A 27,060-nucleotide genomic window follows, 5' to 3' on the forward strand; every position below is an offset into this window, starting at 1 on the left:
ACCTACTTCAAAAACCCATTCCTGTGTGCACATCCAGGAATCCTGGTAGTAAGGCTATACTCTGGTGAGTGCTCTCCTGGGCTTTGCTCCAGGCTCTTACCTTTCTAGTTGCTGCTGATCTGACATTGTTGAGGATTCCTTCCCCAGGGTCTTTACAATCCTCTGACATGGCTGTCTTTGTGCTGCTTGCTCGTTCCTTCCTGAAGTTTCTTGGGATGCCGCGAGGTGTGGAGCAGATGTGCTGCGTACATCCACACATGTGACGCTGAAATGCTCGATTCCACAGCATTTTACCAGATTTTTATTACTGTTACAACAGGGGAGAATGATTGACATTGTACGGAGGAATAAAAATGCTTTCTTCCCTTAAATAATTTTCTAGATTCCATGTTTTTCCTGCATATAATTGTAGCTATAAGGTGATGGTGTAATGACTTACTATCGTATACATCCCGTAGTGTAGTAGAGATGGTCTTCCATGGGCCTGCTGTTTTATTCCATGTCTTGCTTTTATTTTTTAACTACTTAAAATCCCAGATTGATACTTTAAGCAGTTTGCTTAGCTTCTAAAATGGGTAAAATTGAAAAGTGATTGTAGAACCAAGGAACTTTTCATTTTACGTCTTATTAAAAGTCTTCTTCGCTCTTAAGAATGTGTATTGTATGATCTCCACACATTCCCAGGTTACAGATGCATAAAAGGGAAATGGCCTAAGATGTAATAACATATTCAAAAACTGTGGCAAAGTTTGGGCAAAAATTTATGGCATAGGCGAATTGAATATATTTTGTGTAAATTTTGATGGCTGACAGACACAAAAGGTACTGAACATAGACTGATGGTGATTGAAGCCTAAATGTATTACTTTTTTAGGGCTTATTCATATGGCTGCTATTTAGATTCAGTTGTGATTTGGATAGGTAACATCTGAAAACAGCTCCTCCTGTCATATGAATGATTATAAAAAAGCACAAACGCAGTCTACATTTGATTTAAAAAAAAAATAAAAAATCCTAGTATGGATGAAAATTGACTCCAAGTCAATTGAAACCAACTAAAGAAAAAGATCCGTTACACAGATCAAACAAAAGCTCCAATTTTTTTAATTCAAATTTTGGGTCGTATTTTAAAATAATCAGTAAGTTAGGACGGTAGAGAAGTGTATGTTTTATATAAACCTGGTAACATACAGATCCGGATGTAATAAGAGGAAAAAACTGACTTGATGAGAATGTACAGACCTAAAACGGGCATGTGTTCCTATGTGAGCGAGTACAAAACTGTCAAAACGTCCCATTTTTCAGGATAATTATGATTTTCAAATTTGGTCATGTGAATAAGCCCTTAGGCTTAAAAGGGTTGTCTGCCTTCTCAAAAAATAAAGGGAACGCTAAAATCCCACATCCTAGATATCGCTGAATGAAATATTCCGTTTGCAAATGTTCATTACATAGTGGAATGCGTTGAGGACAATAAAACATAAAAATGATCAATGTACCGTATTTTCCAGCGTATAAGATGACTTTTTAACCCCTGAAAAATCTTCACAAAAGTCGGGTGTCGTCTTTAATAGAGCCGGTGTGCAGAGCAGTCTGCGGTCGCCGTATATGGTGGGGGGAGCGGTCCCGGTGACGAAGTGAGAGGGCGCCTCACCGTGAAGGTGTAAGTGAAGCAAGCTGCAGACGCCCGGGTTATGGAAAAAAGAGAGCGGCGCTGTGCCCAGAAAAACACACCTCTTTCACCCGTCTGGCCCGCCCGTGTATCCTTTTACCTCCTTCTCTGCCTCTCAGATCTCGCACATGCGCGCTGTGCCGCTTCACTGCAGTCCTTGGGAGCGAGAGCTGAGAGGCATAGAGGGAGAGGTAATAGGATATTAGGGCAGGCCCGATGAGTGAAAGAGGTGTTTGTTTCTGGGCACAGCGCCGCTCTCTCTTTTCCATACCCCCGGGCGCCTGCAGTTTGCTTCACTTACACCTTCCCTGTGAGGCACCCCCTCACCTAGTCATCAGGACCGCTCCCCCACCATATGCGGCGACCGCAGATTGCTCCGCACCCGCCCTATAAGACAACCCCTGACTTTTGAGAAGATTTTATATTTTAACTGGAAAAGTTGGGGGTCGTCTTATATGCCGAAAAATACAGTAAATCAAAATTAATGCTAAATCAAAATTAAAGCATCAGTCAACTCCTGGACTTTTTCAAGTGAAAAGACCCAGCTTTGTTAGGTAAAATTAGGGTGCTGTATATGAATCCATTAACATAGTAACATAGCTGCCAAAGACATACTCAGCCGGGGATACCGGAGGAAGAGTGCCACATAGCGTGTTCGAAACTCGTTCCGTTCCCTATGTGGCACTCTTCCTCCGGTATCCCCGGCTGAGTATGTCTTTGGCAGCTATGTTATCATTTTAATGGATTCATATAAAGCACCCTAATTTTACCTACAGAAGATGGATCTTTTCACTTGAAATTGTTCTCCACGGTATCTGGCAGAGACGCGATCCTGTGCTTTGTCTTCTGAGTTCCATGGGAACTGACCAGGGGGGGGGTGAGCTGAATGAATTTTACACTTTTATTAACTCCGGGACAGTCTGTGGTGCAACGTGGCATTGGTGAAAAGAATGAGACATGATTTGCTCGATTGCATTCAGGTCTGGGGAATGGACGGGCCAGTTCATAGCACCCAATGCCTTCATCATGCAGAACTGCTGACACACTTCAGCCACATGAGGCCTAGCATTGTGTGACATCAGAAGGAACCCAGGGCCAACCGCACCAGCATATGGTCTCACAAGGGGTCTGAGGATCTCATCTCGGTACCTAATGGCAGTCAGGCTACCTCTGGCGAGCACGTAGAGGGCTGTGCGGCCCTCCAAAGAAATGCCACCCCACACCATTACTGACCCACTGCCAAACCACTCATGCCGGAGGATGTTTCAGGCAGTAGAACGTTTTCAATAGCTTCTCCAGACTGTCACATGTGCTCAGTGGGAATCTTCTCTCATCCGTGAATAGCACAGGGTGCCAATGTCAAATCTGCCAATTTTGGTGATCTCTGGCAAATGCCAAGCGTCCTGCACAGTGTTGGGCTGTAAGCACAACACTCACTTGTGGACGTTGGACCCTTATACTACCCTCATGGAGTCTGCTTCTGACAGTTTCAGCAATGACAAAATGCAAAAATCACCAGTACAACAGCCAAAAAGAATGAGAACAGAGAAATGGTCTGTGGTCACCCCCTGCAGAACCACTCCTTTTTATAGGGGTTATCTTGCTAATTTCCTGTCATTTCTGCCTGTTGTCTGTTCCATTTGCACAACAGCAGGAGAAATTCATTCACAAGCAGTGTTGCTTCATAACTGGACAGGTTGATTTCACAGAAGTGGGATTGACTTAGGCCATGTGCACACGCTGCGGATTCCATTGCGGTTTTTACTGCGGATTTATTGCGGTTTCCGCTGCGGGTTTTCACCTGCAGTTTCCTATTGGAGCAGGTGAAAAACCGCTGCGGATTCCGCACAAAGAATTGACATGCTGCGTAAAATAAACCGCTGCGTTTCCGCGTGGTTTTTTCCGCAGCATGTGTACTGCGGATTTCATTTCCCATAGCATTACATGGTACTGTAAATGCATGGGAAACCGCTGCGGATCCGCAGCAAAATTCGCAGCGTGTGCACATACCCTTAGAGTTACACTGTGTTGTTTAGGTGTTCCTGTTATTTTCTTTTTGGGCAATGTGTGTATGTATAAATCCCAGTTTACAGTGTCACAATCCCAAAGTCCTGGTAGCGCATTACCTGCTGCCTACTCCTGGTTTCCATTATTGACTGCAGATTAGTGAGCTTGGCGGCTCTGCCTAGTTAGACAAAACGCCCCGCTCAGAGCTTATGAGCTCACTGATTGGCGGCCATAATGCAGACATCACTATAGTGCCACAGCCCATTTCAGACATCGGGAGCACTGGCAGAGACTCTAGGCAGGACAGGGGGCTGTAAAGCACAAACTGTGCCAGTGGACATCCACTTTAAGGGTCCTATTGCTTGGAAAATAGGTGGCCTTATTGAGTGAGGTGGCAACTCTGGGTTGGCAGGATGATGTGTAAAAATGAAGACCAATAAATACACACTTTGTTGCGGCCTCACCCTTCACCCCTCCCATGACTGCTATAAGCCCGATTCCTGTGAAAGTGTTTATCCAGTGAATATTTTCTACATTTGTCATTAGGTTGGCATCTCCTAATTACGCCACACGTGAGATATTTGGCACACCCGATGCACCAGTCTGCACGCCGTTGTGTGTTTGCATTATGTCACGTTCTCGTTTTCCAGATCATGTAGGACCCTGAAACAGTGGGGGATATTTGTGCACAGGGTTTCCCCAGCATTGCTCACGTGGGTGACGAGTTTTTCATCCATGCATTTTGGCTCCATTTAAAGTGTTTACTGCAGCAGGCCGGGTCTGCTATGCACAAACCGTCTTAGGTTACATCCCCAAGATGAGATATTGCTGCTGTGTATTTTCTATGCGCAAAACAAGCAGCATCGTACAGTCCCAGCAAAGTGGATGGGCTTTGTAGACATCTCCTGCACAATTTCCTTTTTTTATATTTATTATTTGTATTTATTTATTTATTTTTAACTCTGACCTTCCGTGCGTCTTTTACATCCACAAAATGTACATTTCTCTTACGGGTACACGGAGTTTTATATGCAGATTTTCCACATAGAATTCGCTTACATCCAGAAAATCCACACGTAAAGACGCATGTAATCCGCACACGACTCTATAAGTAAAGTTTTGTCTAGGCCAAATATCTGGAAGTATAAAAAAAACAAAGCAGCTTTATAACATGACATCCAAAAAAAAACCTGCAGCAATAAAACCACCAATATCCCTATCTAATAGATGCATAAAATCCACAGCATGAAAAACTCACCAAGTACTTTTTATGGAAACGTAGGGATATGCAAAAAAAAATATATATATATATGTCAGTCGTGGCCAAGTGTTTTGAGACTGATGCAAATGTTGGTTTGCACTGTGTTTTATTCTTCAGTTTTTGTTTCCGATCTTTTAGTCGGATGTTTCTATTGTTAGTGAAATACAATTTCCAGCATCTCATAAGTTTTTAAACTTTTACTGGCAACTCCATCAAGTTTATGTAGTGACTGGATATTCAGAGTTGACCCTATCTTTTAAGACTTCTTCAGTTCGCCCTGACAGTTGAATATCAGCTGCTGGGCCAAATCCGTACTAATGACAACCCTTCTTTACCTAAGAAGAAGAAGATACAGATTAGATATTAGAAAAAAAAACTTTTTGACAGTGAGGGTGATCAATGGGGAGTACAGGCTGCCATAAGAGATGGTGAGTTCTCCTTCAATGGAAGTCGTCAGAGACTGGACAGAAATCTGTCTGAGATGATTTAGTGAATCCTGCATTGAGTAGGGGGTTGGACACTATGATCCTGGAGGTCCATTCTAGCTATACCATTCTATAATTCTATGATGTTTAGATCTCAGTTGTAATACTTGGGATTATTCTTAGGCCAAACTGTGAGCGAGTCTCATCCATGAGTAAAAAGCCCCCACACGAATGGACTCGTGGTAGATTTCACCTTTTCTTCTCTTGAGAATCATTTTTTCAGACGTCCTAAACTGTCTGAAGGGGCGTCATCAGAGAAAATAACTTTATCCCATTTCTGTGTGGTCCAGTTCCTGTACTTCCTGCAGAATGTCAGTCTGTCCTTGATGATTTTCTTGGAGAGAAGTGGCTTTTTTTGCTGCCCTTGTAGATATCGTGATCAGACTCCAAAAGCCTGCTCCTTACTGTATCTGCAGATGCACTGGCCACCTACTTGCTACCACTTCTGAGCAAATTCTGCACTTTATTTATAGCTTTGTTCTGTTTAGCAGGTTCTGCTTGCATTTGCTGAACTTTCTTGGGTGCCCTGAATCATTCTTCACAGCGATAAAACCTCTTTTCTTGATGATGCAAAACATGGATGACTGCACTTGTTTTCTTGTTCCTTTACGGTAACCATGTGTAAGAAAAACTGTATGCGTATGTATACACCTACACAAAAGGGTATTATACCGTAACACCCAAGTACTGACAGCGTTGCCAATATAGTTGGGCACTATCTAACATATATATATATATAAATATATATATAAATATCTATCTATCTATGGTATCTATCTATCTATATATATAACACACACACACACACACGCACGCACGCACACACACACACACACACACACACACACACACACACACACACACACACACACACACACACACACACACACACACACACATATTACATACATACACACACTCAACTTTGAAGTTGCAACACGAGTCAGGAAGTCGTGGAGTCTTGCAAATCAACAGATGGACAGATATGTTACTAATATGCAAATAAAAAATGGAAACACAATTTTCAAAGGATCTGTTATTCAGTATCAACTACGAGTGTCACTCGCAGAAATCCTGGCACTTACACACACGACTGTTATCAATGAGGTTATTAATGGATGTCTGAGGATTGTTCTGCCGCGCTGAATTAACGTGGACACAGAAATCATCAAGATCCTCGGCTGGCAGCTGCCTTTGTAATTGTAGACCAATTAACTGGATGTGCTCAGTGGGAGGCAAGTCTGGTGACGCTACAGGCCATGGTAGCTAATTTAGGCCATGCAGGATGCTCTCAGTAGCATGACTAACATGTGGCCAGGCGTTATCGTCTTGAAATATGGCTCATGGGACATTTTAGGCAAATGTCCTGCAGTACGCTATTAGCAGACACAGATGGTCCGCGTTCTGCCCAGGGTCCATTCCGGCTCTCCGCCTCTGATCTGGTGATTTGTTACTGGCTGCAGTGGTAACCCTGGCTAGCAATGTTAGCATAGTAGCCTCCTAAACATGGCTTCATTGTCCGTTCTCCAAATGTGGTGGAAAGATGCAAATGTTACCAATAAATAATAATAATAATAATAATTTTATTTATATAGCGCCAACATATTCCGCAGCCTTTACAACTTATAGAGGGGACTTGTACAGACAATAGACATTACAGCATAACAATAATCACAGTTCAAAATAGATACCAGTAGGAATGAGGGCCCTGCTCGCAAGCTTACAATCTATAGGAAAAGGGGAGACACGTGAGGTGGATGGTAACAATTGCTTTAGTTATTTGGACCAGCCATAGTGTAAGGCTCGGGTGTTCATGTAAAGCTGCATGAACCAGTTAACTGCCTAAGTATGTAGCAGTACAGACACAGGGCTATTAACTGCATAAAGTGTATGAGAACATGATGCGAGGAACCTGCGTATGTTTTTTTTTTTTTTTTTTTTTTTTTTAATGGGCCACACAGGGATAGTTAAGTTAATGCGTTGAGGCGGTAGGCCAATCTGAACAAATGAGTTTTTAGGGCACGCTTAAAACTGTGGGAATTAATCTTATTAACTTGGGTAGTGCATTCCAAAGAATCGGCGCAGCACGTGTAAAGTCTTGGAGACGGGAATGGGAGGTTCTGATTATTGGGGATGCTAACCTGAGGTCCTTAGCGGAGCGGAGGGCACGGGTAGGGTGGTAGACTGAGACCAGAGAGGAGATGTAGGGTGGTGCTGAGCCATGGAGTGCTTTGTGGATGAGGGTAGTAGTTTTGTACTGGATTCTGGAGTGGATGGGTAGCCAGTGTAATGACTGGCACATGGTAGAGGCATCGGTGTAACGGTTGGTGAGGAATATGATCCTGGCAGCAGCATTCAGGACAGATTGGTGCGGGGAGAGTTTGGTAAGAGGGAGGCCGATTAGTAGAGAGTAACAATAGTCCAGACGAGACTTACCAGCAATTTCCAGATCCTGGTAAGAGCGCAATACTGCCTTTGATGGAAGGTAATGGAGCATTAACCGTATTGATCTTAGGTAAATGGGGGCGGATGTGCAGCGCTTTGTTTTCTCAGCGTTTAGTCAGCTTCCTGTCCTCTGTCCATGCTTGTCTCCTGGAGGAGGGGAGCGATGGTCCTCCCGGAGGATGGAATGGTGGTCCTCCCTGAGGAGGGAGCGGTGGTCCTCCTGGAGGAGGGAGTGGTGGTCCTCCTGGAGGAGGGAGCTGTGGTCCTCCCGGAGGAGGGAGCTATGGTCCTCCCGGAGGAGGGAGCTATGGTCCTCCCGGAGGAGGGAGCTATGGTCCTCCCGGAGGAGGGAGCTATGGTCCTCCCGGAGGAGGGAGCTATGGTCCTCCCGGAGGAGGGAGCGATGGTCCTCCCGGAGGAGGGAGCGATGGTCCTCCCGGAGGAGGGAGCGATGGTCCTGCCGGAGGAGGGAGCAGTGGTCCTCCCGCAGATATAACATCATGCATTGATGTATATATGTAATCAGAACAGAAATGCTGTAAATGCTTCCCACACAGTGTGCTGCTTGTTTGGCCTCTAGGTGGCACTATTATGTCAGTCTGATAACGCTGCATTTCAGCTTTAAAATATGTAATTCCTCTGACTGTAAGGACGTCTGAGACGTGGGTGAGAAGGGACATAGACTGCGTACCCCTAGTTAACCCCTAAATAAAAGTTTTACTATAGACTGTAAAGAAATTAACAAATTAAATAAAATCTTAGCCTCACAAAAAGTGAACTTCAAACTACTGTCCCTTTTTAAAATTCCATTAATGTAGTATCATCTGAAAAAAAAAAAAACACATATTAGTAACTGCTCAGATTCAGAGATGTTATGTTTTGTACTTCAGTTTCCCATCAGTAGCTGCTTAAGGAAACTAAAGTGCAGTCTGTCTGATAGGAAAGCTTTGCCCGTAGGTGCGGGGTTGGTTCGTACTTTCCCTCACCCCTCGTAGCTTATACATGACGCATTTGGTGCAGATACATGAAGTTGCTTTGTTAGTGTTTCCCACACTAGACGGAGTCAGATAATATCTGGAGACTGGTGCAATCCCTGCAGACAGGTCTGTACATGTCGCATGGAGTCACTTTTTGGGGGAAAGTTTCCTAAATAAGGTTAGGTTTGTAACACTAGCACTTTCAAAGAGGTATGTAAAGTGTAATGAGCCTTTAAGGTATTGTTAACGGGAATTTATCTGTGTAGGGGCTCATGCAGACCAGCGTATAAATTGTAGGTCCGATTTTTTTTTTTTTTTTTTTGATCCACGTTTGTCCAGCTGTCTGTAAGATAAAAATCACTGCATGTCCTACATTCTCCCGAGTCTCACGAGACTCACTCGTTCAAGTGTATGGGTGCGTATAAAAAACAGATCCCACGCTAAAAATCAGAGTAGCCTTTGATGTTTCCAGATACATTTCTATTATGAACCTAGAAAACTGTATTTAATCATGTCTTTTAGTGTGGATGTATGAAAACAGATCGCACATGGATGTAAAAAAAAAAAAAAATGGACACGCAAGATGTCTGGCTGAAACTCAGACGATTGTTCATACTCCCGTCTGTAGCCGCCTAACTCTCATTGTTAGGATAAGAAGTCATCTCCGCACTTCTCCATCATTTTAGCTTTGGTGGCGGTGTCTGCGCCCTGATTCCCCCTTCGGCCATTATGAGTGATTGAATGAGTGAAGATCTCATGTTGATCGCTAAACCCATGCAAGCTTCCCCCCGTGGGACCCTCGCGTATTGGTAGACCAGGGCCTGTGAGAACTATGGAAAAAGCTATGTAAGCGGCACCCGGCTCATTCCATAACCACAGTAGGCTTCCTAGGTGAGGGCAGCGAGGAGGATGCGGTGGCCGCACGGACCTCTTTCTCCGGTAGGTGAAGATCCCAGTGGTGTAGCCCAAAAGATATAACATTCGGCCTAGAACAAAGTGATTGTCTTTTACTCCAAATTCACCTAAGATTGCAGCTCGACCAGTAATTTTGCTGCTTTATGGATATCTTGGGTGATCATATCATCTCTTGCTGTTGTCTTCTGTCGATTTGTAAAACATAAGAAAGGCATTTTCTATAATATTTTACCCAACCACCATTTTTCTGCTGAGCTGTCAATCAGACGTGTGCAGGGTATATCTTCAGGGAAAGGAGATTGTTGGCCAATTGTGCTGCTTGAATCAAAATGACCAAACCTATGCTGCTTAAAAAAAAAATGTAAGGGAGCGCTCAACGGGCACAGCAGATCTCTATGAATGAAAGATTCAGGTTGCTGATCCTTACTGATATATAATGTGTAATTCTTTGAGGACAAAATGATATGTTTGAGTAAACCAAGTTCATCAACCAGATGAGGGCTAGTGTTCAAATCTCTCCGAAAAATCAAAGTAAATGTTTAGAATCACAGGAAGATCCAATTTCATCATGGCAACTCGTAATGTAACTCAATAGTGTGTTTGGTCCCCACATGTCTGCATGCACTTTGAACAACATCTGAGCGTGCTCCTGATAAAATGGTGACTGTTTTTTTGGGGGAGCTCCTCCGACCCGGATTAGGACATCAGTTGGTTCTGGACAGTCATGACATTGGTTGGGTGCACTTTGATCCCGGAACTGCCTTCACACAATGACCACATGAGGCCGGGTGTTGTCCTGCCCAAGGGGGGACTCGGTGCCACTGCACCAGCACAATGGTTCTCAGGATATTGCTGGCAATTATCTGGAGGTTGCACAACCCACCAATGTTATGTCTCCCCAATAACTGAGCTACCACTAAGCTGGTCATGCTGGATGATGATGTAGGCAACAAGGTTCTCCACGGCATCTCCAGGCTTTCATGGCTTTCACATGTGCTCCGTGAGAACCTGCTGTCATCTGTGAACGGGAAGACAAGCCATTCTGATGTTCTATGACAAATGCAAGTTGAGTTTCATGGCCCTGAGCTTTGAGTACTGCTCTTACTACGGGACATTGGGCCTTCTTGACCTACCCCATCAAGTCTGCTTGACAGTTTGGCCAGAATCATTCACTCCAGTATGGCGCTGTGGCAGTTCTCCTCATGTTCCTCTTTGCATAAAGGAGCAGATACCAGTCTTGCTGCTGGGTTCGTGCTCTGCTATGGCCCTGTCCATCTCTCCTCGTGTTTGATCCCGTGTCCTGGCTTTTTTCTTCATGTTCTCAAGACTGCTGATGGACTCTCCAAACTTTCTTGTGATGGTTCGTATGGGTGTGCCATCCTGAAGGAGCTGGACTCTCTGAAACCTGAATAGGCTGCAAGTACCTTGTGCTACTAGTATTGACAAGGACATTAGAAAAACACAAAATCGGAGAAGAATCTGTCAAAAAGGATAAGGAGAGAGTATTTTTTTTTTTTTTATCAAAACCTGTGTGTCATTCCCTCCTTGGAGGTTGTCTCTCCTGTGCTCCTGTTACATAGTTGCATAGGCTGAAAAAAGACCTAGGTCCATCAGGTTCAACTGTTCTCCACCAATTGTACATGTTATTTTCTTATGCACCAAAGAAGGTGAAATTAATTTGCAATCCCTTGCGCTTCCTTACTGGACAGATTGAAGTTGTGGTGACTCGGGAGTTATCCTGTGATGTGCAAGTGATCCTGCAGTTTCTGCAGCCGTGTATTTGAGTGCTTTCTACGTATATGGTTCTATTAAACCGTTCCTTTCCGGACTACGCTGGAACTGGAGAGCCTTTTCTATAAATGGCCAATTTACCATTTCTAGTTATAATTAAAAGAACATGTCAGCATATTTATACATATGGAAGTGGTGGTATGTCTGTACAGGTGCTTGTCCCCCCAATAAAGATACCTTTCTTTGCAAAGCCCCAAATTCCTTGAGAAGTGGAGTAGGAAGCCACAAGTAAATCATGCTGGAGGTCCACTTAGCTTCCAGTCTCCCTTCCGGTCTGAGTTGCATATTTTTTCCCCGCTTGATTTCTCATGACTGGCACATTGGATCTCTACAAAGAAGGTGCCATTTTTATTCAGGGGGTAAGCACCTATACAGCCATATCACTACTTCCATATTGGGACACAAGTTGAAAGGTTTTCTTTAAATTTAGACTCTCCACCCCTTGTCTCTACATTGTTTTTGCAGCTTTCTGCTGTTTTGGAGGGGAGAGACTCTGCAATCATTGAAGACTAAACAAAACAGTTTACAAAGTTTTCAACATTCTTCCATAGCAATGTGGGCATCGTTCTCATCGCTGGTCATGCTGCTCACGTGTCATACAAGTCATATATGAGCAGCACGGTGGCTCAGTGGTTAGCACTGCAGCCTTGCAGCACTGGGGTTCTGAGTTGCAGTCACACCAAGGACAACATCTGCAAGGAGTTTGTATGTTCTCCCCGTGTTTCTGCCGGGTTCCCCGGTTTCCTCCCACAATCCAATGACAGAATGATGGGGAATTTAGACAGTGCTGTGAAAGGATGGTGTTGGTAACAATAAAGTAATAGTTTCACTTTTGTAGTCCTAGAAGCAGCCTTTATTCTGCAGGAAGGCTGGCGTCTGGCATTACTGCTCCCGTCCTGCGCTGGTCCTTGTGTTGGCACCTGACCTCGCCGTGCCCATCTGTTTCCTAGGCATGTTTTGCTCTGGCTGCGGTATGTGTAACATGCCTGGGCACTGCCCCCGTCTCCTCATCCTCCATCTCCCGGAGTCGCTGGCAGCTCTGAGATTCCTTTTAAGGCAAAAGACTTGTCTGTGAGAATAAGGGCATGGGGAGACCAGGCTGGCAAGGGATCGCGCCTTTCTTAACCCTGTCATTCCAAGGTACAACAAAAATCTGACTCCTTACCTTCTGTAGGCAGGCCAGAATTGGTAAGATGACATTTCTGCCTGTTCTCCTGCTGTTCACAGACCAGGGGTGATGATATTTTGCTTGGATATGCCATCACTTTATGATCTAAGCAGAAGCGACTGCTGGGAGCCGGCACCAATGTTTGGCATGGATAGGTGAATAAATGGGCACTGCAGCCACCTGTAAGTGCCGGGAGGCGCAACAAGGAGCCATTAAAATGAATGGACCTGATGCAGTTTCGGACACTGGGCTGCATTTACTTTACTCTCAGGATCAGTGGTGGAGGGCACAGAAATTGGACCCCCACAATCATAAAATGATGGCGTATCCTAACAATGTGCCATGACGTTTTGAGAAGACAATGCCCCTAATTATATTTTGAAAATCTGGGTGACAACCTATGAAGTTTGTTAAAGCACCTAACAGGCATGGTATCCAGTTCTTCTGGATTTCTAAATGATATACAATATATAGACAGAAGAATGAAGACCCCCGCACATTACACCTGCAGGAGCGTCTATGATATTCCATTCAATCCATAGGCATTAATATGGAGTTGCTCCCCTTCCTCCTCTTGCAGCTACATCTTCCACCCTTCTAGGGAAGGATTTCTACAAGATTTTGGAGGTGTCTGTGGGAATTTTTGCCCATTTATCCAGAAGAGCATTTGTGAGGTCAGACACTGATATTGGACGCGAGGGCTGAGCTTTCAATTCCCTTGCTAGTTACGTTCTTCTGCACCAGTTTCCCCAACCATGTATTTGTGGACCTGGTCTTATGCACTTGGCAAAGTCACGGGGATCAGAAAGGAACTTCCCCTAAGGGTATGTGCCCACGATCCAGAATTGGCAGCATTCAAAGCGCTGCCGTCTATTGAATGCAGGTGAATCCGCATGTGTTCATTGAAACATTGTACGGTTGAAATTTCTTTTGTGGAGACTCGCAAATTGGCATGCTGAAGTCTGGAGAGACGCGCCGAATGTCCATCTCCACAGGTGATCCATGGGCGTCTTTGGACGCATAGTGGGCATGGGATTTTTTTTAATCCCATCCACTATGCTGTAAACATTTGGCCACTGTGGGTTGGACACTGCACAAGTACGCAGCATCCAACCCACAGTGGTTACTGACTGCACATTGCCTGTATCCATGAAGTTGAAGCTACAATTGTCCACATTGTCTTGTGCAGAAGTATTGAAGGGAACCTGTCACCCCCAAAATTGAAGGTGAGCTAAGCCCACCAGCATCAGGGGCTTATCTACAGCATAAGCCCCCGATGTATCCTGAAAGATGAGAAAAAGAGGTTAGATTATACTCACCCAGGGGCGGTCCCCGTTCTGTTCCGGTCCGATGGGCGTCGCGGTCCGGTCCGGGGCCCTCCGGGAAAGGTCAGAGAGGCCCGGCGCCTGCGCACTGCAGTACTGTGCTCTGCCCTCAACAGGACAGACAAAGTACGCCTGTGCCAGAGCCGCAGCGTGAAGACCAGAAGAGGATGTCATCGTAAGAAGATGGGAGGCCCTGGACCGGACCGTGACGCCCATCTGACCAGAACCGGACCGCCCCTGTTTGAGTATAATCTAACCTCTTTTTCTCATCTTTCAGGATACATCGAGGGCTTATCTACAGCATTCCAGAATGCTGTAGATAAGCCCCTGATGCTGGTTGGCTTAGCTCACCTTCGATTTTGGGGGTGACAGGTTCCCTTTAAGATTTATTTTTACCCAAACAAAGGGGCCTCGATCGACCTCTGCAAAGTAACCCCATAATACTATCCGTCCTCCACTGGACTTTCCAGCTGGCACAATGCAGTCAGGCAGGTAAAGATTTCATGGCATTCGCAAAACCTAGACATACTCACCAGATGTCAGATACAGAAGCAGTCACTTCACAGAACATGTTTCCACTGCTCCAGAGTCAGGTACTTTACACCACTCCATTTGGCACTTAGCATTGTGCTTGGTGATGTAAGGCTTGCATAGTGCTGCTCAGCCATGGATATGCATGCCGTTGTGCAGGTTGGTGGAGCGCTGGAGACTTATGTGCTACACACCTTAGCGCTCAATGACCCCACTTTGTAACTTTACTTGATCTGTACTTTGGCTTCTAAATGCTTCCACTTTACAATAATGCCACTCACGGCTGATAGTGGAATTCTCTTATTTGCTTATGAATGAAAACGCTAATTACTCGTGAATGCAGCAACAGATGGAAGATATAAAGGTGTTGAGCAGTTTATTTGTCAAATACCCGCATGCCCATATATGCCGTGTGGGGGATTGATCTTACTGACAGATTTCCTTTAAGTATATGTGCTTTAATGGTTGCAGTATTGGTAGTCACTTGACTTTCTCTGCACCATTCATACAGCTCAGGCTGTTCCTCTGTATACACTAGCTGCCATGTTTGTGAAGCGGTCCATAAACCCATTCAGGTGTCTTCCAGACACTGCTGGAGTTATTGCTTTCCCTGGATTTGTGTGGGGTCCCCTTTATTGCTGTTCATAAAATGATCAACATTTCCTACTTTATTTCTTGCAGAAAATCAAAGACTAAGCCCAACGGTAAGAAGCCAGTGTCAGAAGAGAAGAAATTGTACCTGGAACCAGAATACACACGTGTCCGAGTCACAGACTTTGAATTCAAGCAACTAGTGACATTACCGCAGGAGATAGACCTGAACGAGTGGCTGGCAAGCAATAGTAAGTGGCTACTTGTAATGTGTCTGCATGTAAGACATAGGGGCAAGTGTCTCCATGACAAAGGGATAGCCCAGCCATGACCTTCTAGACCGAAACTGCTCCTCTGTGCTGTAGGTTTGGCAATCCCGGTGAGGAGACACTTAGTGGTTTCTCCCGATAGTCTTCTGATCATGGAGTCTAATGGTAGGGTCCTTCATGTCAAAGGAGAGAAAATATTACGGAACCTCTGACCCTTTATTCTCCTCTCTGATGTCGCAATGTAACAACCCATACTAGCGATATGTTACATAGTTAGAACATGGAAATACTAGAGTTGGTGCACATCAATTTGCAGGACCCGGTCCATTGGCCACGTCAGTGATTTATGGATCTCTGACGAGATCCATGAGAACCTCCCAAGATCCGTGGCTCTTCTATTAGCCGGCCTAACGCTTCATCACATGTGCGTCTGGCCATCACAAAGATGTAGCGCCGGGCTGGACAATCACAGAAAGAGCCAGCTATGCCGTCAGGTTAGGGGCAGTTCTCATGGCCTCATGGAAATGCATTTGGCCTGTTATTTACCCAAAAATGGTCTCAAAATTTCCAGCTCACAGTTCAGAAGCCGTAAACGTTTGGAGGGTCTGGCGCTGTGAAATTACTACAGCGTAAAGGGGGCTTGTGCTCCTAGAAATCACGTTTTTATTAGTCTAAAATTTGCTGCTGCCTTGTTCATTGTGCCGAATTAATGAAATTGTGCGTGAAGTCCATGGAGTGTCGGACGTCCCTTTATTCTGAGTTTTCCTGTGCGCTTCTTGCAGTTACCACTTTCTTCAACCACATCAACCTTCAGTACAGCACCATCTCAGAGTTCTGCACAGGGGAGACTTGCCAGACCATGGCTGCCTGCAACACGTGAGTCCTCTGCCATTTACGAAAGGCTTTTCCACTACATTAAGAAAATGAACTCTGAGGAGTAAATGGTGTACAATAAAGTGCCGTCTTATGGTCCGTATTATTCTCAGCGCTGCTGCTTAATCTTTGCTCACTGATTCCTGCATCGGTGATGTACTGTCCTTGTGTATGTGTGACCGCTGCAGCCAATCGCTGTTCTCAGCATTAATGCCAGCATATTTGACACGTGGCTGCGGTGGAAGAAAGTACAGGTAGTAACCAGAGTGTGGTAAAAACTTGTGCTCACAGGTTACTTTTTATTTTATTTTACACCAATTCTTCCTAAGGGTCAATTTTCGTAAAATACTCACTCCTTTTAGCACGCTCTGTTCTCATTCCCTTCTTATCTAGTCATCATCATTTTTCATCCATCGCCTATACTGGGTCTGACGTATCCCCACATAGTGTCCTTTCTCTATATCTTTCACCTGGTTATGTATTTCTACTGTAAATATAATTCCCTGTGGTGTAGAGGAGGCCATGAAGCTGCGTAGGAGCCTTGGGCGTGTATAGAGGGTCTCCCTGCCGGCTGCTCCATCGGGTTATGACCCCACCTGTACACTGATCATGCTAACCTGCACATATTACACTCTGCTTCTACAGACAGTACTACTGGTATGACGAGCGGGGAAAGAAGATAAAGTGCACAGCGCCTCAATATATTGATTTTGTCATGAGTTCTGTACAAAAATTGGTGACAGACGAGGATGTCTTTCCCACCAAATACGGTGAGCAAAAACTTTCCTACTTTTGTGATTGCATGATGAAGGGTCCTTTTTCTTCCTGCCTCAGCATAATGTGTGTGAACTGCACCGCACTCCTCACAACCCCAGTACAGAGGTATTCCTATCACAGACCTTTAGCCACACTCCTCCTGGACCCACAACTATGTTGATTTTAGGTGCTCCTGCTGGTGACAGGGTCCAGTCATCCCAGCCAGACAATGAATGGAGAGGTGACCACACCTTCACCAAGTTACTGAGGCACACTAACATGGCTGTTCCCATAGTTTCTATAAAACAGATTGTTCTATCATGCGGGACAGGGCTATACTGACAAACACCCCCCCACCCCTTTTTTTTTTTTTTTTACATGGGTTCGGGTCCGTTAGGTGAGACCTGCAAGTATCAAACTTCTTTCTCATGGCCTTAAAATATGGTGATATGGACAAACGTATGTGCAGTATGTCGGAGCAAAGACGCCATCACAAGTGGCAATGGAAGAAGAGGTTAATCCATTAAAGGGATTATTCAGTACTATAATATTGATGATTTATCCATATGATAGGTCATTGGTATCATATTGTTGGGGCCCAATATCTCCAGCGATCAGCTGTTTGCAAGTCTCACAGCTGTGGGGAGTACACAGGGGAACACCTCGACTCCATTCCCAGTGTAGTGGATGTACTCCGGAGAGGAGGGTCTCCAGTTCACTTATTGGAACCAGCAATCTTAAAAGTCAAAATCGACTTAGGCTACATTGTCAACCAGAATCTGCATTTGCAGACACGTGTTAAAGGGGTTTTGCCCCTCATCATTGCAAAGCAAGAGAAGTGGTTGTCTAGGTGAGAGGCAATTGACAAGGTTGTAAAGGGGTAAAGTTTCTGTTTGTGGAGGAGGGAGACTTATCGGCAGAAGTGGCTATTGTACAATGTGATGTCTTTCTGCATTGCTTCTATATTCACTCTCTAATCTGCTGTTAATTTGTTTTTTATTCGTTGTACAGGCAGGGAATTCCCCAGCTCTTTCGATTCCTTGGTAAAAAAGATCTCCAGATATCTATTCCATGTTACTGCTCATATTTACTCAGCTCATTTCAAGGAGATTGTCGCTTTGGAACTACACGGACACTTAAACACTCTCTTTAGTCACTTCCTCCTCTTTATTCGGGAGTTTAACCTACTGGACACCAAGGAGACGGCCATTCTGGACGACCTGTCTGAGATGCTCTTCATGGAGGACAGCCGGGAGGCAGCAGGGGCTACAGGAGGGGCACAGAACCATGTAAAGGAGAGATGAGTTGTTCTCCACATCCCTTCCCCTACATGTCCCTCTTTCTCTCCTTCCACTGCCCCCCTCCCAGCGTGCCCTGACCCCCTATAAAGAGTTGGCTGACCCTCCGGCTCAAAGCACAGGGGAAATGGGGTTCTAGGTATTGCGCTGCCGGTTTTGGAGTAGGGGAGAACCATGCCTGTACTACCCCAGCCTGATGGGGAGCAGACCTCGCTCTTATCTTTAGCAGGATGTTGCACCAAGTATCACCTTATTTTTATTTGTGTCTTGAAGTTTTTTTTTTTTCTCCTTTTTTATTTTGTTTCTTCCTTTGTTTTCTTTTTTTTTCTATCTGTTATGATCTCCTTCTTTACTCTCTTCTTTACCTTCTTTTCTTCTCCTGTTTCTTTTTATGGGTGGCACTGCCGTTTCTGGCTAATGTTTATTATCCTATTGAGAGCAAATGTTTGCAATTTTTTTTTTTTTTTTTTTGCCGTGGCTTTGGAAGAATGTTAGTGGCACCTAAGTGGGGTGAGAATAAAATGAGCTTTACTGTCAGAGCATAGAAGAGGCCACCTGCAGTCCCCCGCTGTGGAATGAATCAAGGCTCCCGCGTCACCGCCTGCCGTGGACATCTGCTCTTCCCCTCTCCCTCTTCAGGAGGAATGCTGGGTGCTCACCCATTGTTGGGGTGGAATGATAACGTTGGCTTATTTTAGTTTATCTGTTAAATAATTATAATATTAATAATAAAACAGATTCTATCAGCCTGTGGGTCAGTTTTTGTGTTGTCCAAGGTAGCACCAATAAGTAATGTCCAACCGGCCGACAACTCGCACCTGCACCTACTTGAGAACACTGAAGTAACTATACGACCCTTCATTGTATAAAGAAGACCATTGTTAATGCTTTTACCATCCAGGTTCCTTGGAATTGTTCTATACTCTTGATCAGATTCCTGTAATGACAGTGGCTATAGTATTCCCTGCATAGACATAATATAGTAATATACGGTAAGTGTCTGCAGCCACCACTAAAGGCGAATGCACTACAAAGTTACACACTATGGGTTCATTCACACAACTGATTTTCTAGGACAAGTGGTTTTCACGGATAGCACTCATACCTATGATATTTTATGGGGTTGTGCACATGTCTGATTTTTTTTTCTTTCTTTCATGGAACCGAATGGCCCACATAAAGAAATCTTAGAAATAGCCAATTTTTAACTTGTGTATAGGATCAAAATCAGCAAACTGTATGGGACCATGAAAAAAATCGTCCCAAGTCAAGTGTAGTCCAATTTTTACAGAATGGAGAAGATTGAGAGAAGAACTTATGCCACTCTAATCTAACTCAGCAGACCGGTTTTCTCTGATTTTGAGAAAACGGCCGCGGGAAGAGAAAAAAATAATGATAATAATCAAAAATATATTATACAGTTGAAACCAGAAGTTTACTGTACATACACTATAAAAAAGACCCAGATGCATGTTTTTTTCTCAATATCTGACATGAAATCAGAATAAACCTTTCCTGTTTTAGGTTAGTTAGGATTACCATGATTATTAAGTTTTAAGCGTGCCTTAAAAACTCATTTGTTCAGATTGGCCTACCGCCTCAACGCATTAACCTAATCCTTGTGTGGCCTATTAAAAAAAAAACAAACAAACAAAAAAAAAACCATAATCAGGTTCCTCGTATCATGTTCTCATACACTTTATGCAGTTAATAGCCTCTGTGTCTGTACTGCTACATACTTAGGCTGATAACTGGTTCATGCAGCTTTACATGAACACCCGAGCCTAAAGGCCCCGTCTCACATAGCGAGATCGCTAGCGAGATCGCTGCTGAGTCACAAGTTTTGTGACGCAACAGCGACCTCAGTAGCGATCTCGCTATGTGTGACACGTACCAGCGATCAGGCCCCTGCTGCGAGATCGCTGGTCGTGTCGGAATGGCCTGGACCTTTTTTTGGTCGTTGAGGTCCCGCTGACAGCGCTGAATCGGTGTGTGTGACACCGATCCAGCGATGTCTTCACTGGTAACCAGAGTAAACATTGGGTTACTAAGCGCAGGGCCGCGCTTAGTAACCCGATGTTTACCCTGGTTACCAGCGTAAATGCAAAAAAAACCAAACAGTACATACTCACCATCTGTTGCCCGTCAGGTCCCTTGGCGTCTGCTTCCTGCTCTAACTGCCGCCGTAAAGTGAGAGCACAGCAGTGACGTCACCGCTGCGCTCTGCTCTCACTGTACGGCGGCTCAGTCAGAGCAGGAAGCAGACGCCAAGGGACCTGACGGGCAACAGATGGTGAGTATGTACTGTTTGTTTTTTTTGGTAACCAGGGTAAACATCGGGTTACTAAGCGCGGCCCTGCGCTTAGTAACCCGATGTTTACCCTGGTTACCCGAGTGCTGCAGGGGGACTTCGGCATCGTTGAAGACAGTTTCAACGATGCCAAAGTCGTTCCCCTGATCGTTGGTCGCTGGAGAGAGCGGTCTGTGTGACAGCTCCCCAGCGACAAAACAGCGACACTGCAGCGATCAGCATCGTTGTCTGTATCGCTGCAGCGTCGCTGTGTGAGACGGGGCCTTTACACTATGGCTGGTCCAAATAACTAAAGCAATTGTCACCATCCACCTCTCGTGTCTCCCCTTTTCCTCATAGTCTGTAAGCTTGCGAGCAGGGCCCTCATTCCTCCTGGTATCTGTTTTGAACTGTGATTTCTGTTATGCTGGAATGTCTATTGTCTGTACAAGTCCCCTCTATAATTTGTAAAGCGCTGCAAAATATGTTGGCGCTATATAAATAAAAATTATTATTATTATTTGCCAAATGCCAGAATGAGAGAGAGAATGTTTAAGGCATTTTTATTACTTACTGCAAAGCCAGAAGTTTATATACACTAAAATTACCTATGTCTTTAACCCCTTCACCCCAAAGCCTGTTTTCACCTAAGTGACACGGCCAATTTTTACAATTCTGACCACTGTCACTTTGAGGTCATAACTCTGAAACGCTTCAACGGATCCTGGCGATTCTGAGACTGTTTTCTCGTGACATATTGTACTTTATGATAGTGGTAAAACTTCTTCGATATGACTTGCATTTATTTGTGAAAAAAACAGAAATTTGTCGAAAATTATGAAAATTTAGCAATTTTCAAATTTTTCGTTTTTATGCCCTTAAATTAGAGAGTTATATCACATAATATAGTTAATAAACAACATTTCCCACATGTCTGCTTTACATCAGCACAATTTTGGAAACATAATTTTTTTTTGTTAGGGAGTTATAAGGGTTAAAAGTTGACCAGCGATTTCTCATTTTTGCAACAAAATTTGCAAAACCATTTTTTTTACGGACCATCTCACACTTGAAGTGACTTTGAGGGGTCTATATGACAGAAAATGCCCAAAAGTGACACCATTCTAAAAACTGCACCCCTCAAGGTACTCAAAACCACATTCAAAAAGTTTATTAACCCTTCAGGTGCTTCACAGGAATTTTTGGAATGTTTTAAAAAAATTTAACATTTAACTTTTTTTTCACAAAATTTTTACTTCAGATCCAATTTGTTTTATTTTACCAAGGGTAACAGGAGAAATTGGACCAAAAAAGTTGTTGTACAATTTGTCCTGAGTACGCCGATACCCCACATGTTGGGGTAAACCATTGATTGGGCACATGGCAGAGCTCGGAAGGGAAGGAGCGCCATTTGACTTTTCAATGCAAAATTGGCTGGAATTGAGATCGGAACCCATGTCGTGTTTGGAGAGCCCCTGACGTGCCTAAACAGTGGAAACCCCCACAAGTGACACCATTTTGGAAAGTAGACCCTCTAAGGAACTAATCTAGATGTGTGGTGAGCACTTTGAACCTCCAAGTGCTTCACAGAAGTTTATAATGTAGAGCCGTAAAAAAAATTATATTAATTTTCACAAAAAATGATCTTTTTGCCCCCAATTTTTTATTTTCCCAAGGGTAGCAGGATAAATTGGACCCCAAAAGTTGTTGTGCAATTTGTCCTGAGTACGCTGATACTTCATATATGGGGATAAACCACTGTTTGGGCGCATGGCAGAGCTCGGAAGGGAAGGAGCGCCATTTGACTTTTCAATGCAAAATTGGCTGGAATTGAGATCGGAACCCATGTTGTGTTTGGAGAGCCCCTGACGTGCCTAAACAGTGGAAACCCCCACAAGTGACACCATTTTGGAAAGTAGACCCTCTAAGGAACTAATCTAGATGTGTGGTGAGCACTTTGAACCTCCAAGTGCTTCACAGAAGTTTATAATGTAGAGCCGTAAAAAAAAAATAATATTAATTTTCACAAAAAATGATCTTTTTGCCCCCAATTTTTTATTTTCCCAAGGGTAGCAGGATAAATTGGACCCCAAAAGTTGTTGTGCAATTTGTCCTGAGTACGCTGATACTTCATATATGGGGATAAACCACTGTTTGGGCGCATGGCAGAGCTCGGAAGGGAAGGAGCGCCATTTGACTTTTCAATGCAAAATTGGCTGGAATTGAGATCGGAACCCATGTCGTGTTTGGAGAGCCCCTGACGTGCCTAAACAGTGGAAACCCCCACAAGTGACACCATTTTGGAAAGAAGACCCCCTAAGGAACTTATCTAGATGTGTGGTGAGCACTTTTAACCCCCAGTTGTTTCACTAAAGTTTAGAATGTAGCGCTGTGAAAATTAAAAAATCATTTTTTCTTTCCACAAAATGTTTTAGCCCGCAATTTTTTTTCCCCAAGGGTAACATGAGAAACTGGACCACAAAAGTTATTGTCCAATTTGTCCTGAATACGCTGATACCCCATACATTGGGGGGAACCACTGTTTGGGCGCACGGCAAAGCTCGGAAGGGAAGGAGCGCCGTTTGAAATGCAGACTTAGATGGATTGGTCTGCAGGTGTCATGTTGCATTTGCAGAGCCCCTGATGTACCTAAACAGTAGAAACCCCCCACAAGTGACCCCATATTGGAAACTAGACCCCCCACGGAACTTATCTAGATGTGCTGTGAGAACTTTGAACCAACAAGTGTTTCACTACAGTTTATCACGCAGAGCCATGAAAATAAAAATTATTATTTTTTCCACGAAAATTATATTTTAGCCCCCACGTTTTTATTTTCCCAAGGGTAACAGGAGAAATTGGACAACAAAAGTTGTTATCCAATTTGTCCTGAGTACGCTGATACCCCATATATGGGGGGGAACCACTGTTTGTGCGCACGGCAGAGCTCGGAAGGGAAGGAGCGCCGTTTGAAATGCAGACTTAGATGGATTGGTCTGCAGGTGTCATGTTGCATTTGCAGAGCCCCTGATGTACCTAAACAGTAGAAACCCCCCACAAGTGACCCCATATTGGAAACTAGACCCCCCACGGAACTTATCTAGATGTGTTGTGAGAACTTTGAACCAACAAGTGTTTCACTACAGTTTATCACGCAGAGCCGTGAAAATAAAAATTATTTTTTTTACCACGAAAATTATATTTTAGCCCCCACGTTTTTATTTTCCCAAGGGTAACAGGAGAAATTGGACAACAAAAGTTGTTGTCCAATTTGTCCTGAGTACGCTGATACCCCATATATGGGGGGGAACCACTGTTTGGGCGCACTGCAGAGCTCGGAAGGGAAGGAGCGCCGTTTGAAATGCAGACTTAGATGGATTGGTCTGCAGGTGTCATGTTGCATTTGCAGAGCCCCTGATGTACCTAAACAGTAGAAACCCCCCACAAGTGACCCCATATTGGAAACTAGACCCCCCACGGAACTTATCTAGATGTGTTGTGAGAACTTTGAACCCCCAAGTGCTTCACTACAGTTTATAACGCAGAGCCGCGAAAATAAAAAATATATTTTTTTCCACGAAAATTATATTTTAGCCCCCATGTTTTTATTTTCCCAAGGGTAAGGCTGGTTTCACACTTGCGTTTTTATCTGCATGCGTTTTTTTTTTAAAAACGCATGTGTGAAAAAACGCATGTAAACGCGGTAAAACGCATGCGTTTTTTAGACGCATGCGTTTTTATAGAAAAACACAAGAAAACAAGAAAAAACCAAATAACCCTACCCCTAACCCTACCCCTAACCTGAAATACGTAGCACTGAAATACGTGGCACTGAAATACGTTTATATACGTATATAAGTGCCACGATATTTCAGTGGCCACGTATATAAGTGCCACGTATATAAGTGCCACGTATTTCACGTAAATGCCACGATATTTCAGTGCCACATATTTCACTGAAATATCGTGGCAGTTAAATACGTGGCACTGAAATATCGTGGCACTGAAATATCGTGGCACTGAAATACGTGGCACTGACTGTCAAAAAATGTTCATTAAACGGTTAGGGGTGAGTTTAGGGTTAGGGTTTGGATCCCTTTATCACCTTGGTGGTGGGTGACTTTTCCGTGTGTGTTCTGGTTTTTTTCTATAAAAACGCATGCGTTTTTAACGCAAACAAACGCGTTGAGATCGGACGCCATGTCGCGTTTGGAGAGCCCCTGATGTGCCTAAACAATGAAAACTCCCCAATTCCAACTGAAACCCTAACCCCAGCCCTAGCCCTAACCCCAACCCTAGTCCTAATCCTAGCGCTACTTTCACACTAGCGTTTTTTTTGCATACGTCGCAATGCGTCGTTTTGGCGAAAAAACGCATCCTGCAAAGTCATCTGCAGGATGCGTTTTTTTCCCCATAGACTAACCTTAGCGACGTATTGACACACGTTGCAAGCGTCGTGCGACGGTTGCGTCGTGTTGTGGTGGACCGCCGGCAGCAAAAAACGTTACATGTAACTTTTTTTGTGCCGACGGTCCACCATTTACGACCGCGCATGCGCGGCTGGAACTCCGCTCCCATCTCCCCGCACCTCACAATGGGGCAGCGGATGCGTGGAAAAACAGCATCCGCTGCCCCCGTTGTGCGGCGCTTGCACAGTATGCGTCGGTATGTCGGGCCGACGCAGCGCGACGGCCCCGTACCGACGCTAGTGTGAAAGTAGCCTAACGGGAAAATGGAAATAAATATATTTTTTAAAATTTTATTATTTTTCCCTAACTAAGGGGGTGATGAAGGGGGATTTGATTTACTTTTATAGCGTTTTTTGGGCGGATTTTTATGGTTGGCAGCCATCACACACTAAAAGACGCTTTTTATTGCAAAAAATAGTTTTTGCATCACCACATTTTGAGAGCTATAATTTTTCCATATTTTGGTCCACAGAGTCATGTGAGATCTTGTTTTTTGCAGGACGAGTTGACGTTTTTATTGGTACCATTTTCGGGTACATGACATTTTTTGATCGCTTTTTATCCCGATTTTTGGGAGGCGGAATGAACAAAAACCAGCAATTCCTGAAATTCTTTTAGGGGGGGCGTTTATACCGTTCCGCGTTTGGTAAAAAGGATAAAGCAGTTTTATTCTTCGGGTCAGTACGATTACAGCGATACCTCATTTATGTAATTTTTTTATGTTTTGGCGCTTTTACACAATAAAAACTATTTTATATAAAAAAAATAATTGTTTTTGCATCGCTTTATTCTGAGGACTATAACTTTTTATTTTTCTGCTGATGATGCTGTATGGCGGCTTTTTTTTTGCGGGACAAGATGACGTTTTCAGCGGTACCATGGTTATTTATATCCGTCTTTTTGATCACGTGTTATTCCACTTTTTGTTTGGCGGTATGAGAATAAAGCGTTGTTTTTTGCCTCTTTTTTTTTTTTTTTTTTTACGGTGTTCACTGAAGGGGTTAACTAGTGATATAGTTTTATAGCTGGAGTCGTTACGGACGCGGCGATACTAAATATGTGTACTTTTATTGTGTGATTTTTTTTTAATTTAGATAAAGAAATGTATTTATGGGAATATTTTTATTTTTTTTCTTTATTTAGGAATTTTTTTTTTTTTTTACACGTGGAAAAATTTTTTTTTTACTTTGTCCCAGGGGGGGACATCACAGATCGGTGATCTGACAGTGTGCACAGCACTCTGTCAGATCACCGATGTGACAGGCACATTGCAGAGGCTTGCCGGCGCCTGCTATGAGGAATTCTCAGCAGACGCCGGCAAGCAGGGTCATCTCATGACCCGGAAGGAGTCCCGCGGCCATCTTGGATCCGGGGACTCTTTCCAGGTCACCGGAGCAGCGCGATCTCATCGCGTTGCTCCGGTGGGAGAGTGCAGGGAGCCCCCGTCGCTGCGCGATCCCCCTCTATGCCGCTGTCACTATTGACAGCGGCATCATAGGGGTTTAATGCCCGCGATCGGCGACAGCGCCGATCGTGGGCATTGCTGCGGGGTGTCAGCTGTCATATACAGCTGACACCCGCACCCGATCACCGCGGCGCTCAGCGCGAGACCGCGGTGATCGGGGCGCCGTACTAGTACTGCGGCTGGCACTAATGCAGTGCCGGCAGTGCAGTACTAGTACGGCGCATGTCGCGAAGGGGTTAAACATTTCTGGGCTGCCCATATGATGATGTCATGTGTTTGGAAGCTTCTGATATTTTTTTGGCAACATCTGAGTTAGAGACCCACCTATGGATGTAATTTAAAGGGAACCTGTCACCTGAATTTGGCGGGACCAGTTTTGGGTCATATGGGCGGGGTTTTTGAGTGTTTGATTCACCCTTTTCTTACCCGCTGGCTGCATGCTGGCCGCAATATTGGATTGAAGTTCATTCTC

The 27,060-nt window shown here is 44.3% G+C and overlaps 1 protein-coding gene across 2 annotated transcripts in view; it reads left to right on the forward strand.

Annotated features, from left to right (window-relative positions):
* Positions 1-19,110, forward strand: part of MOB2 (MOB kinase activator 2) — a 51,445-nt gene extending 32,335 nt beyond the window's left edge. For both annotated transcript variants that reach the window (XM_077287888.1, XM_077287887.1), the window contains exons 2-5: positions 15,259-15,419; positions 16,220-16,313; positions 16,956-17,080; positions 18,078-19,110. In XM_077287888.1, the coding sequence (XP_077144003.1) occupies positions 15,259-15,419; positions 16,220-16,313; positions 16,956-17,080; positions 18,078-18,370 (673 nt within the window). In that variant the 3' untranslated portion in view covers positions 18,371-19,110. The remainder of the gene's footprint in view (positions 1-15,258; positions 15,420-16,219; positions 16,314-16,955; positions 17,081-18,077) is intronic.
* The last annotated feature ends 7,950 nt before the right edge of the window (positions 19,111-27,060 follow it).

This window comes from Ranitomeya variabilis, chromosome 2 (assembly GCF_051348905.1).
Source record: "Ranitomeya variabilis isolate aRanVar5 chromosome 2, aRanVar5.hap1, whole genome shotgun sequence".
NCBI classification, from domain to species: Eukaryota; Metazoa; Chordata; class Amphibia; order Anura; family Dendrobatidae; genus Ranitomeya; species Ranitomeya variabilis.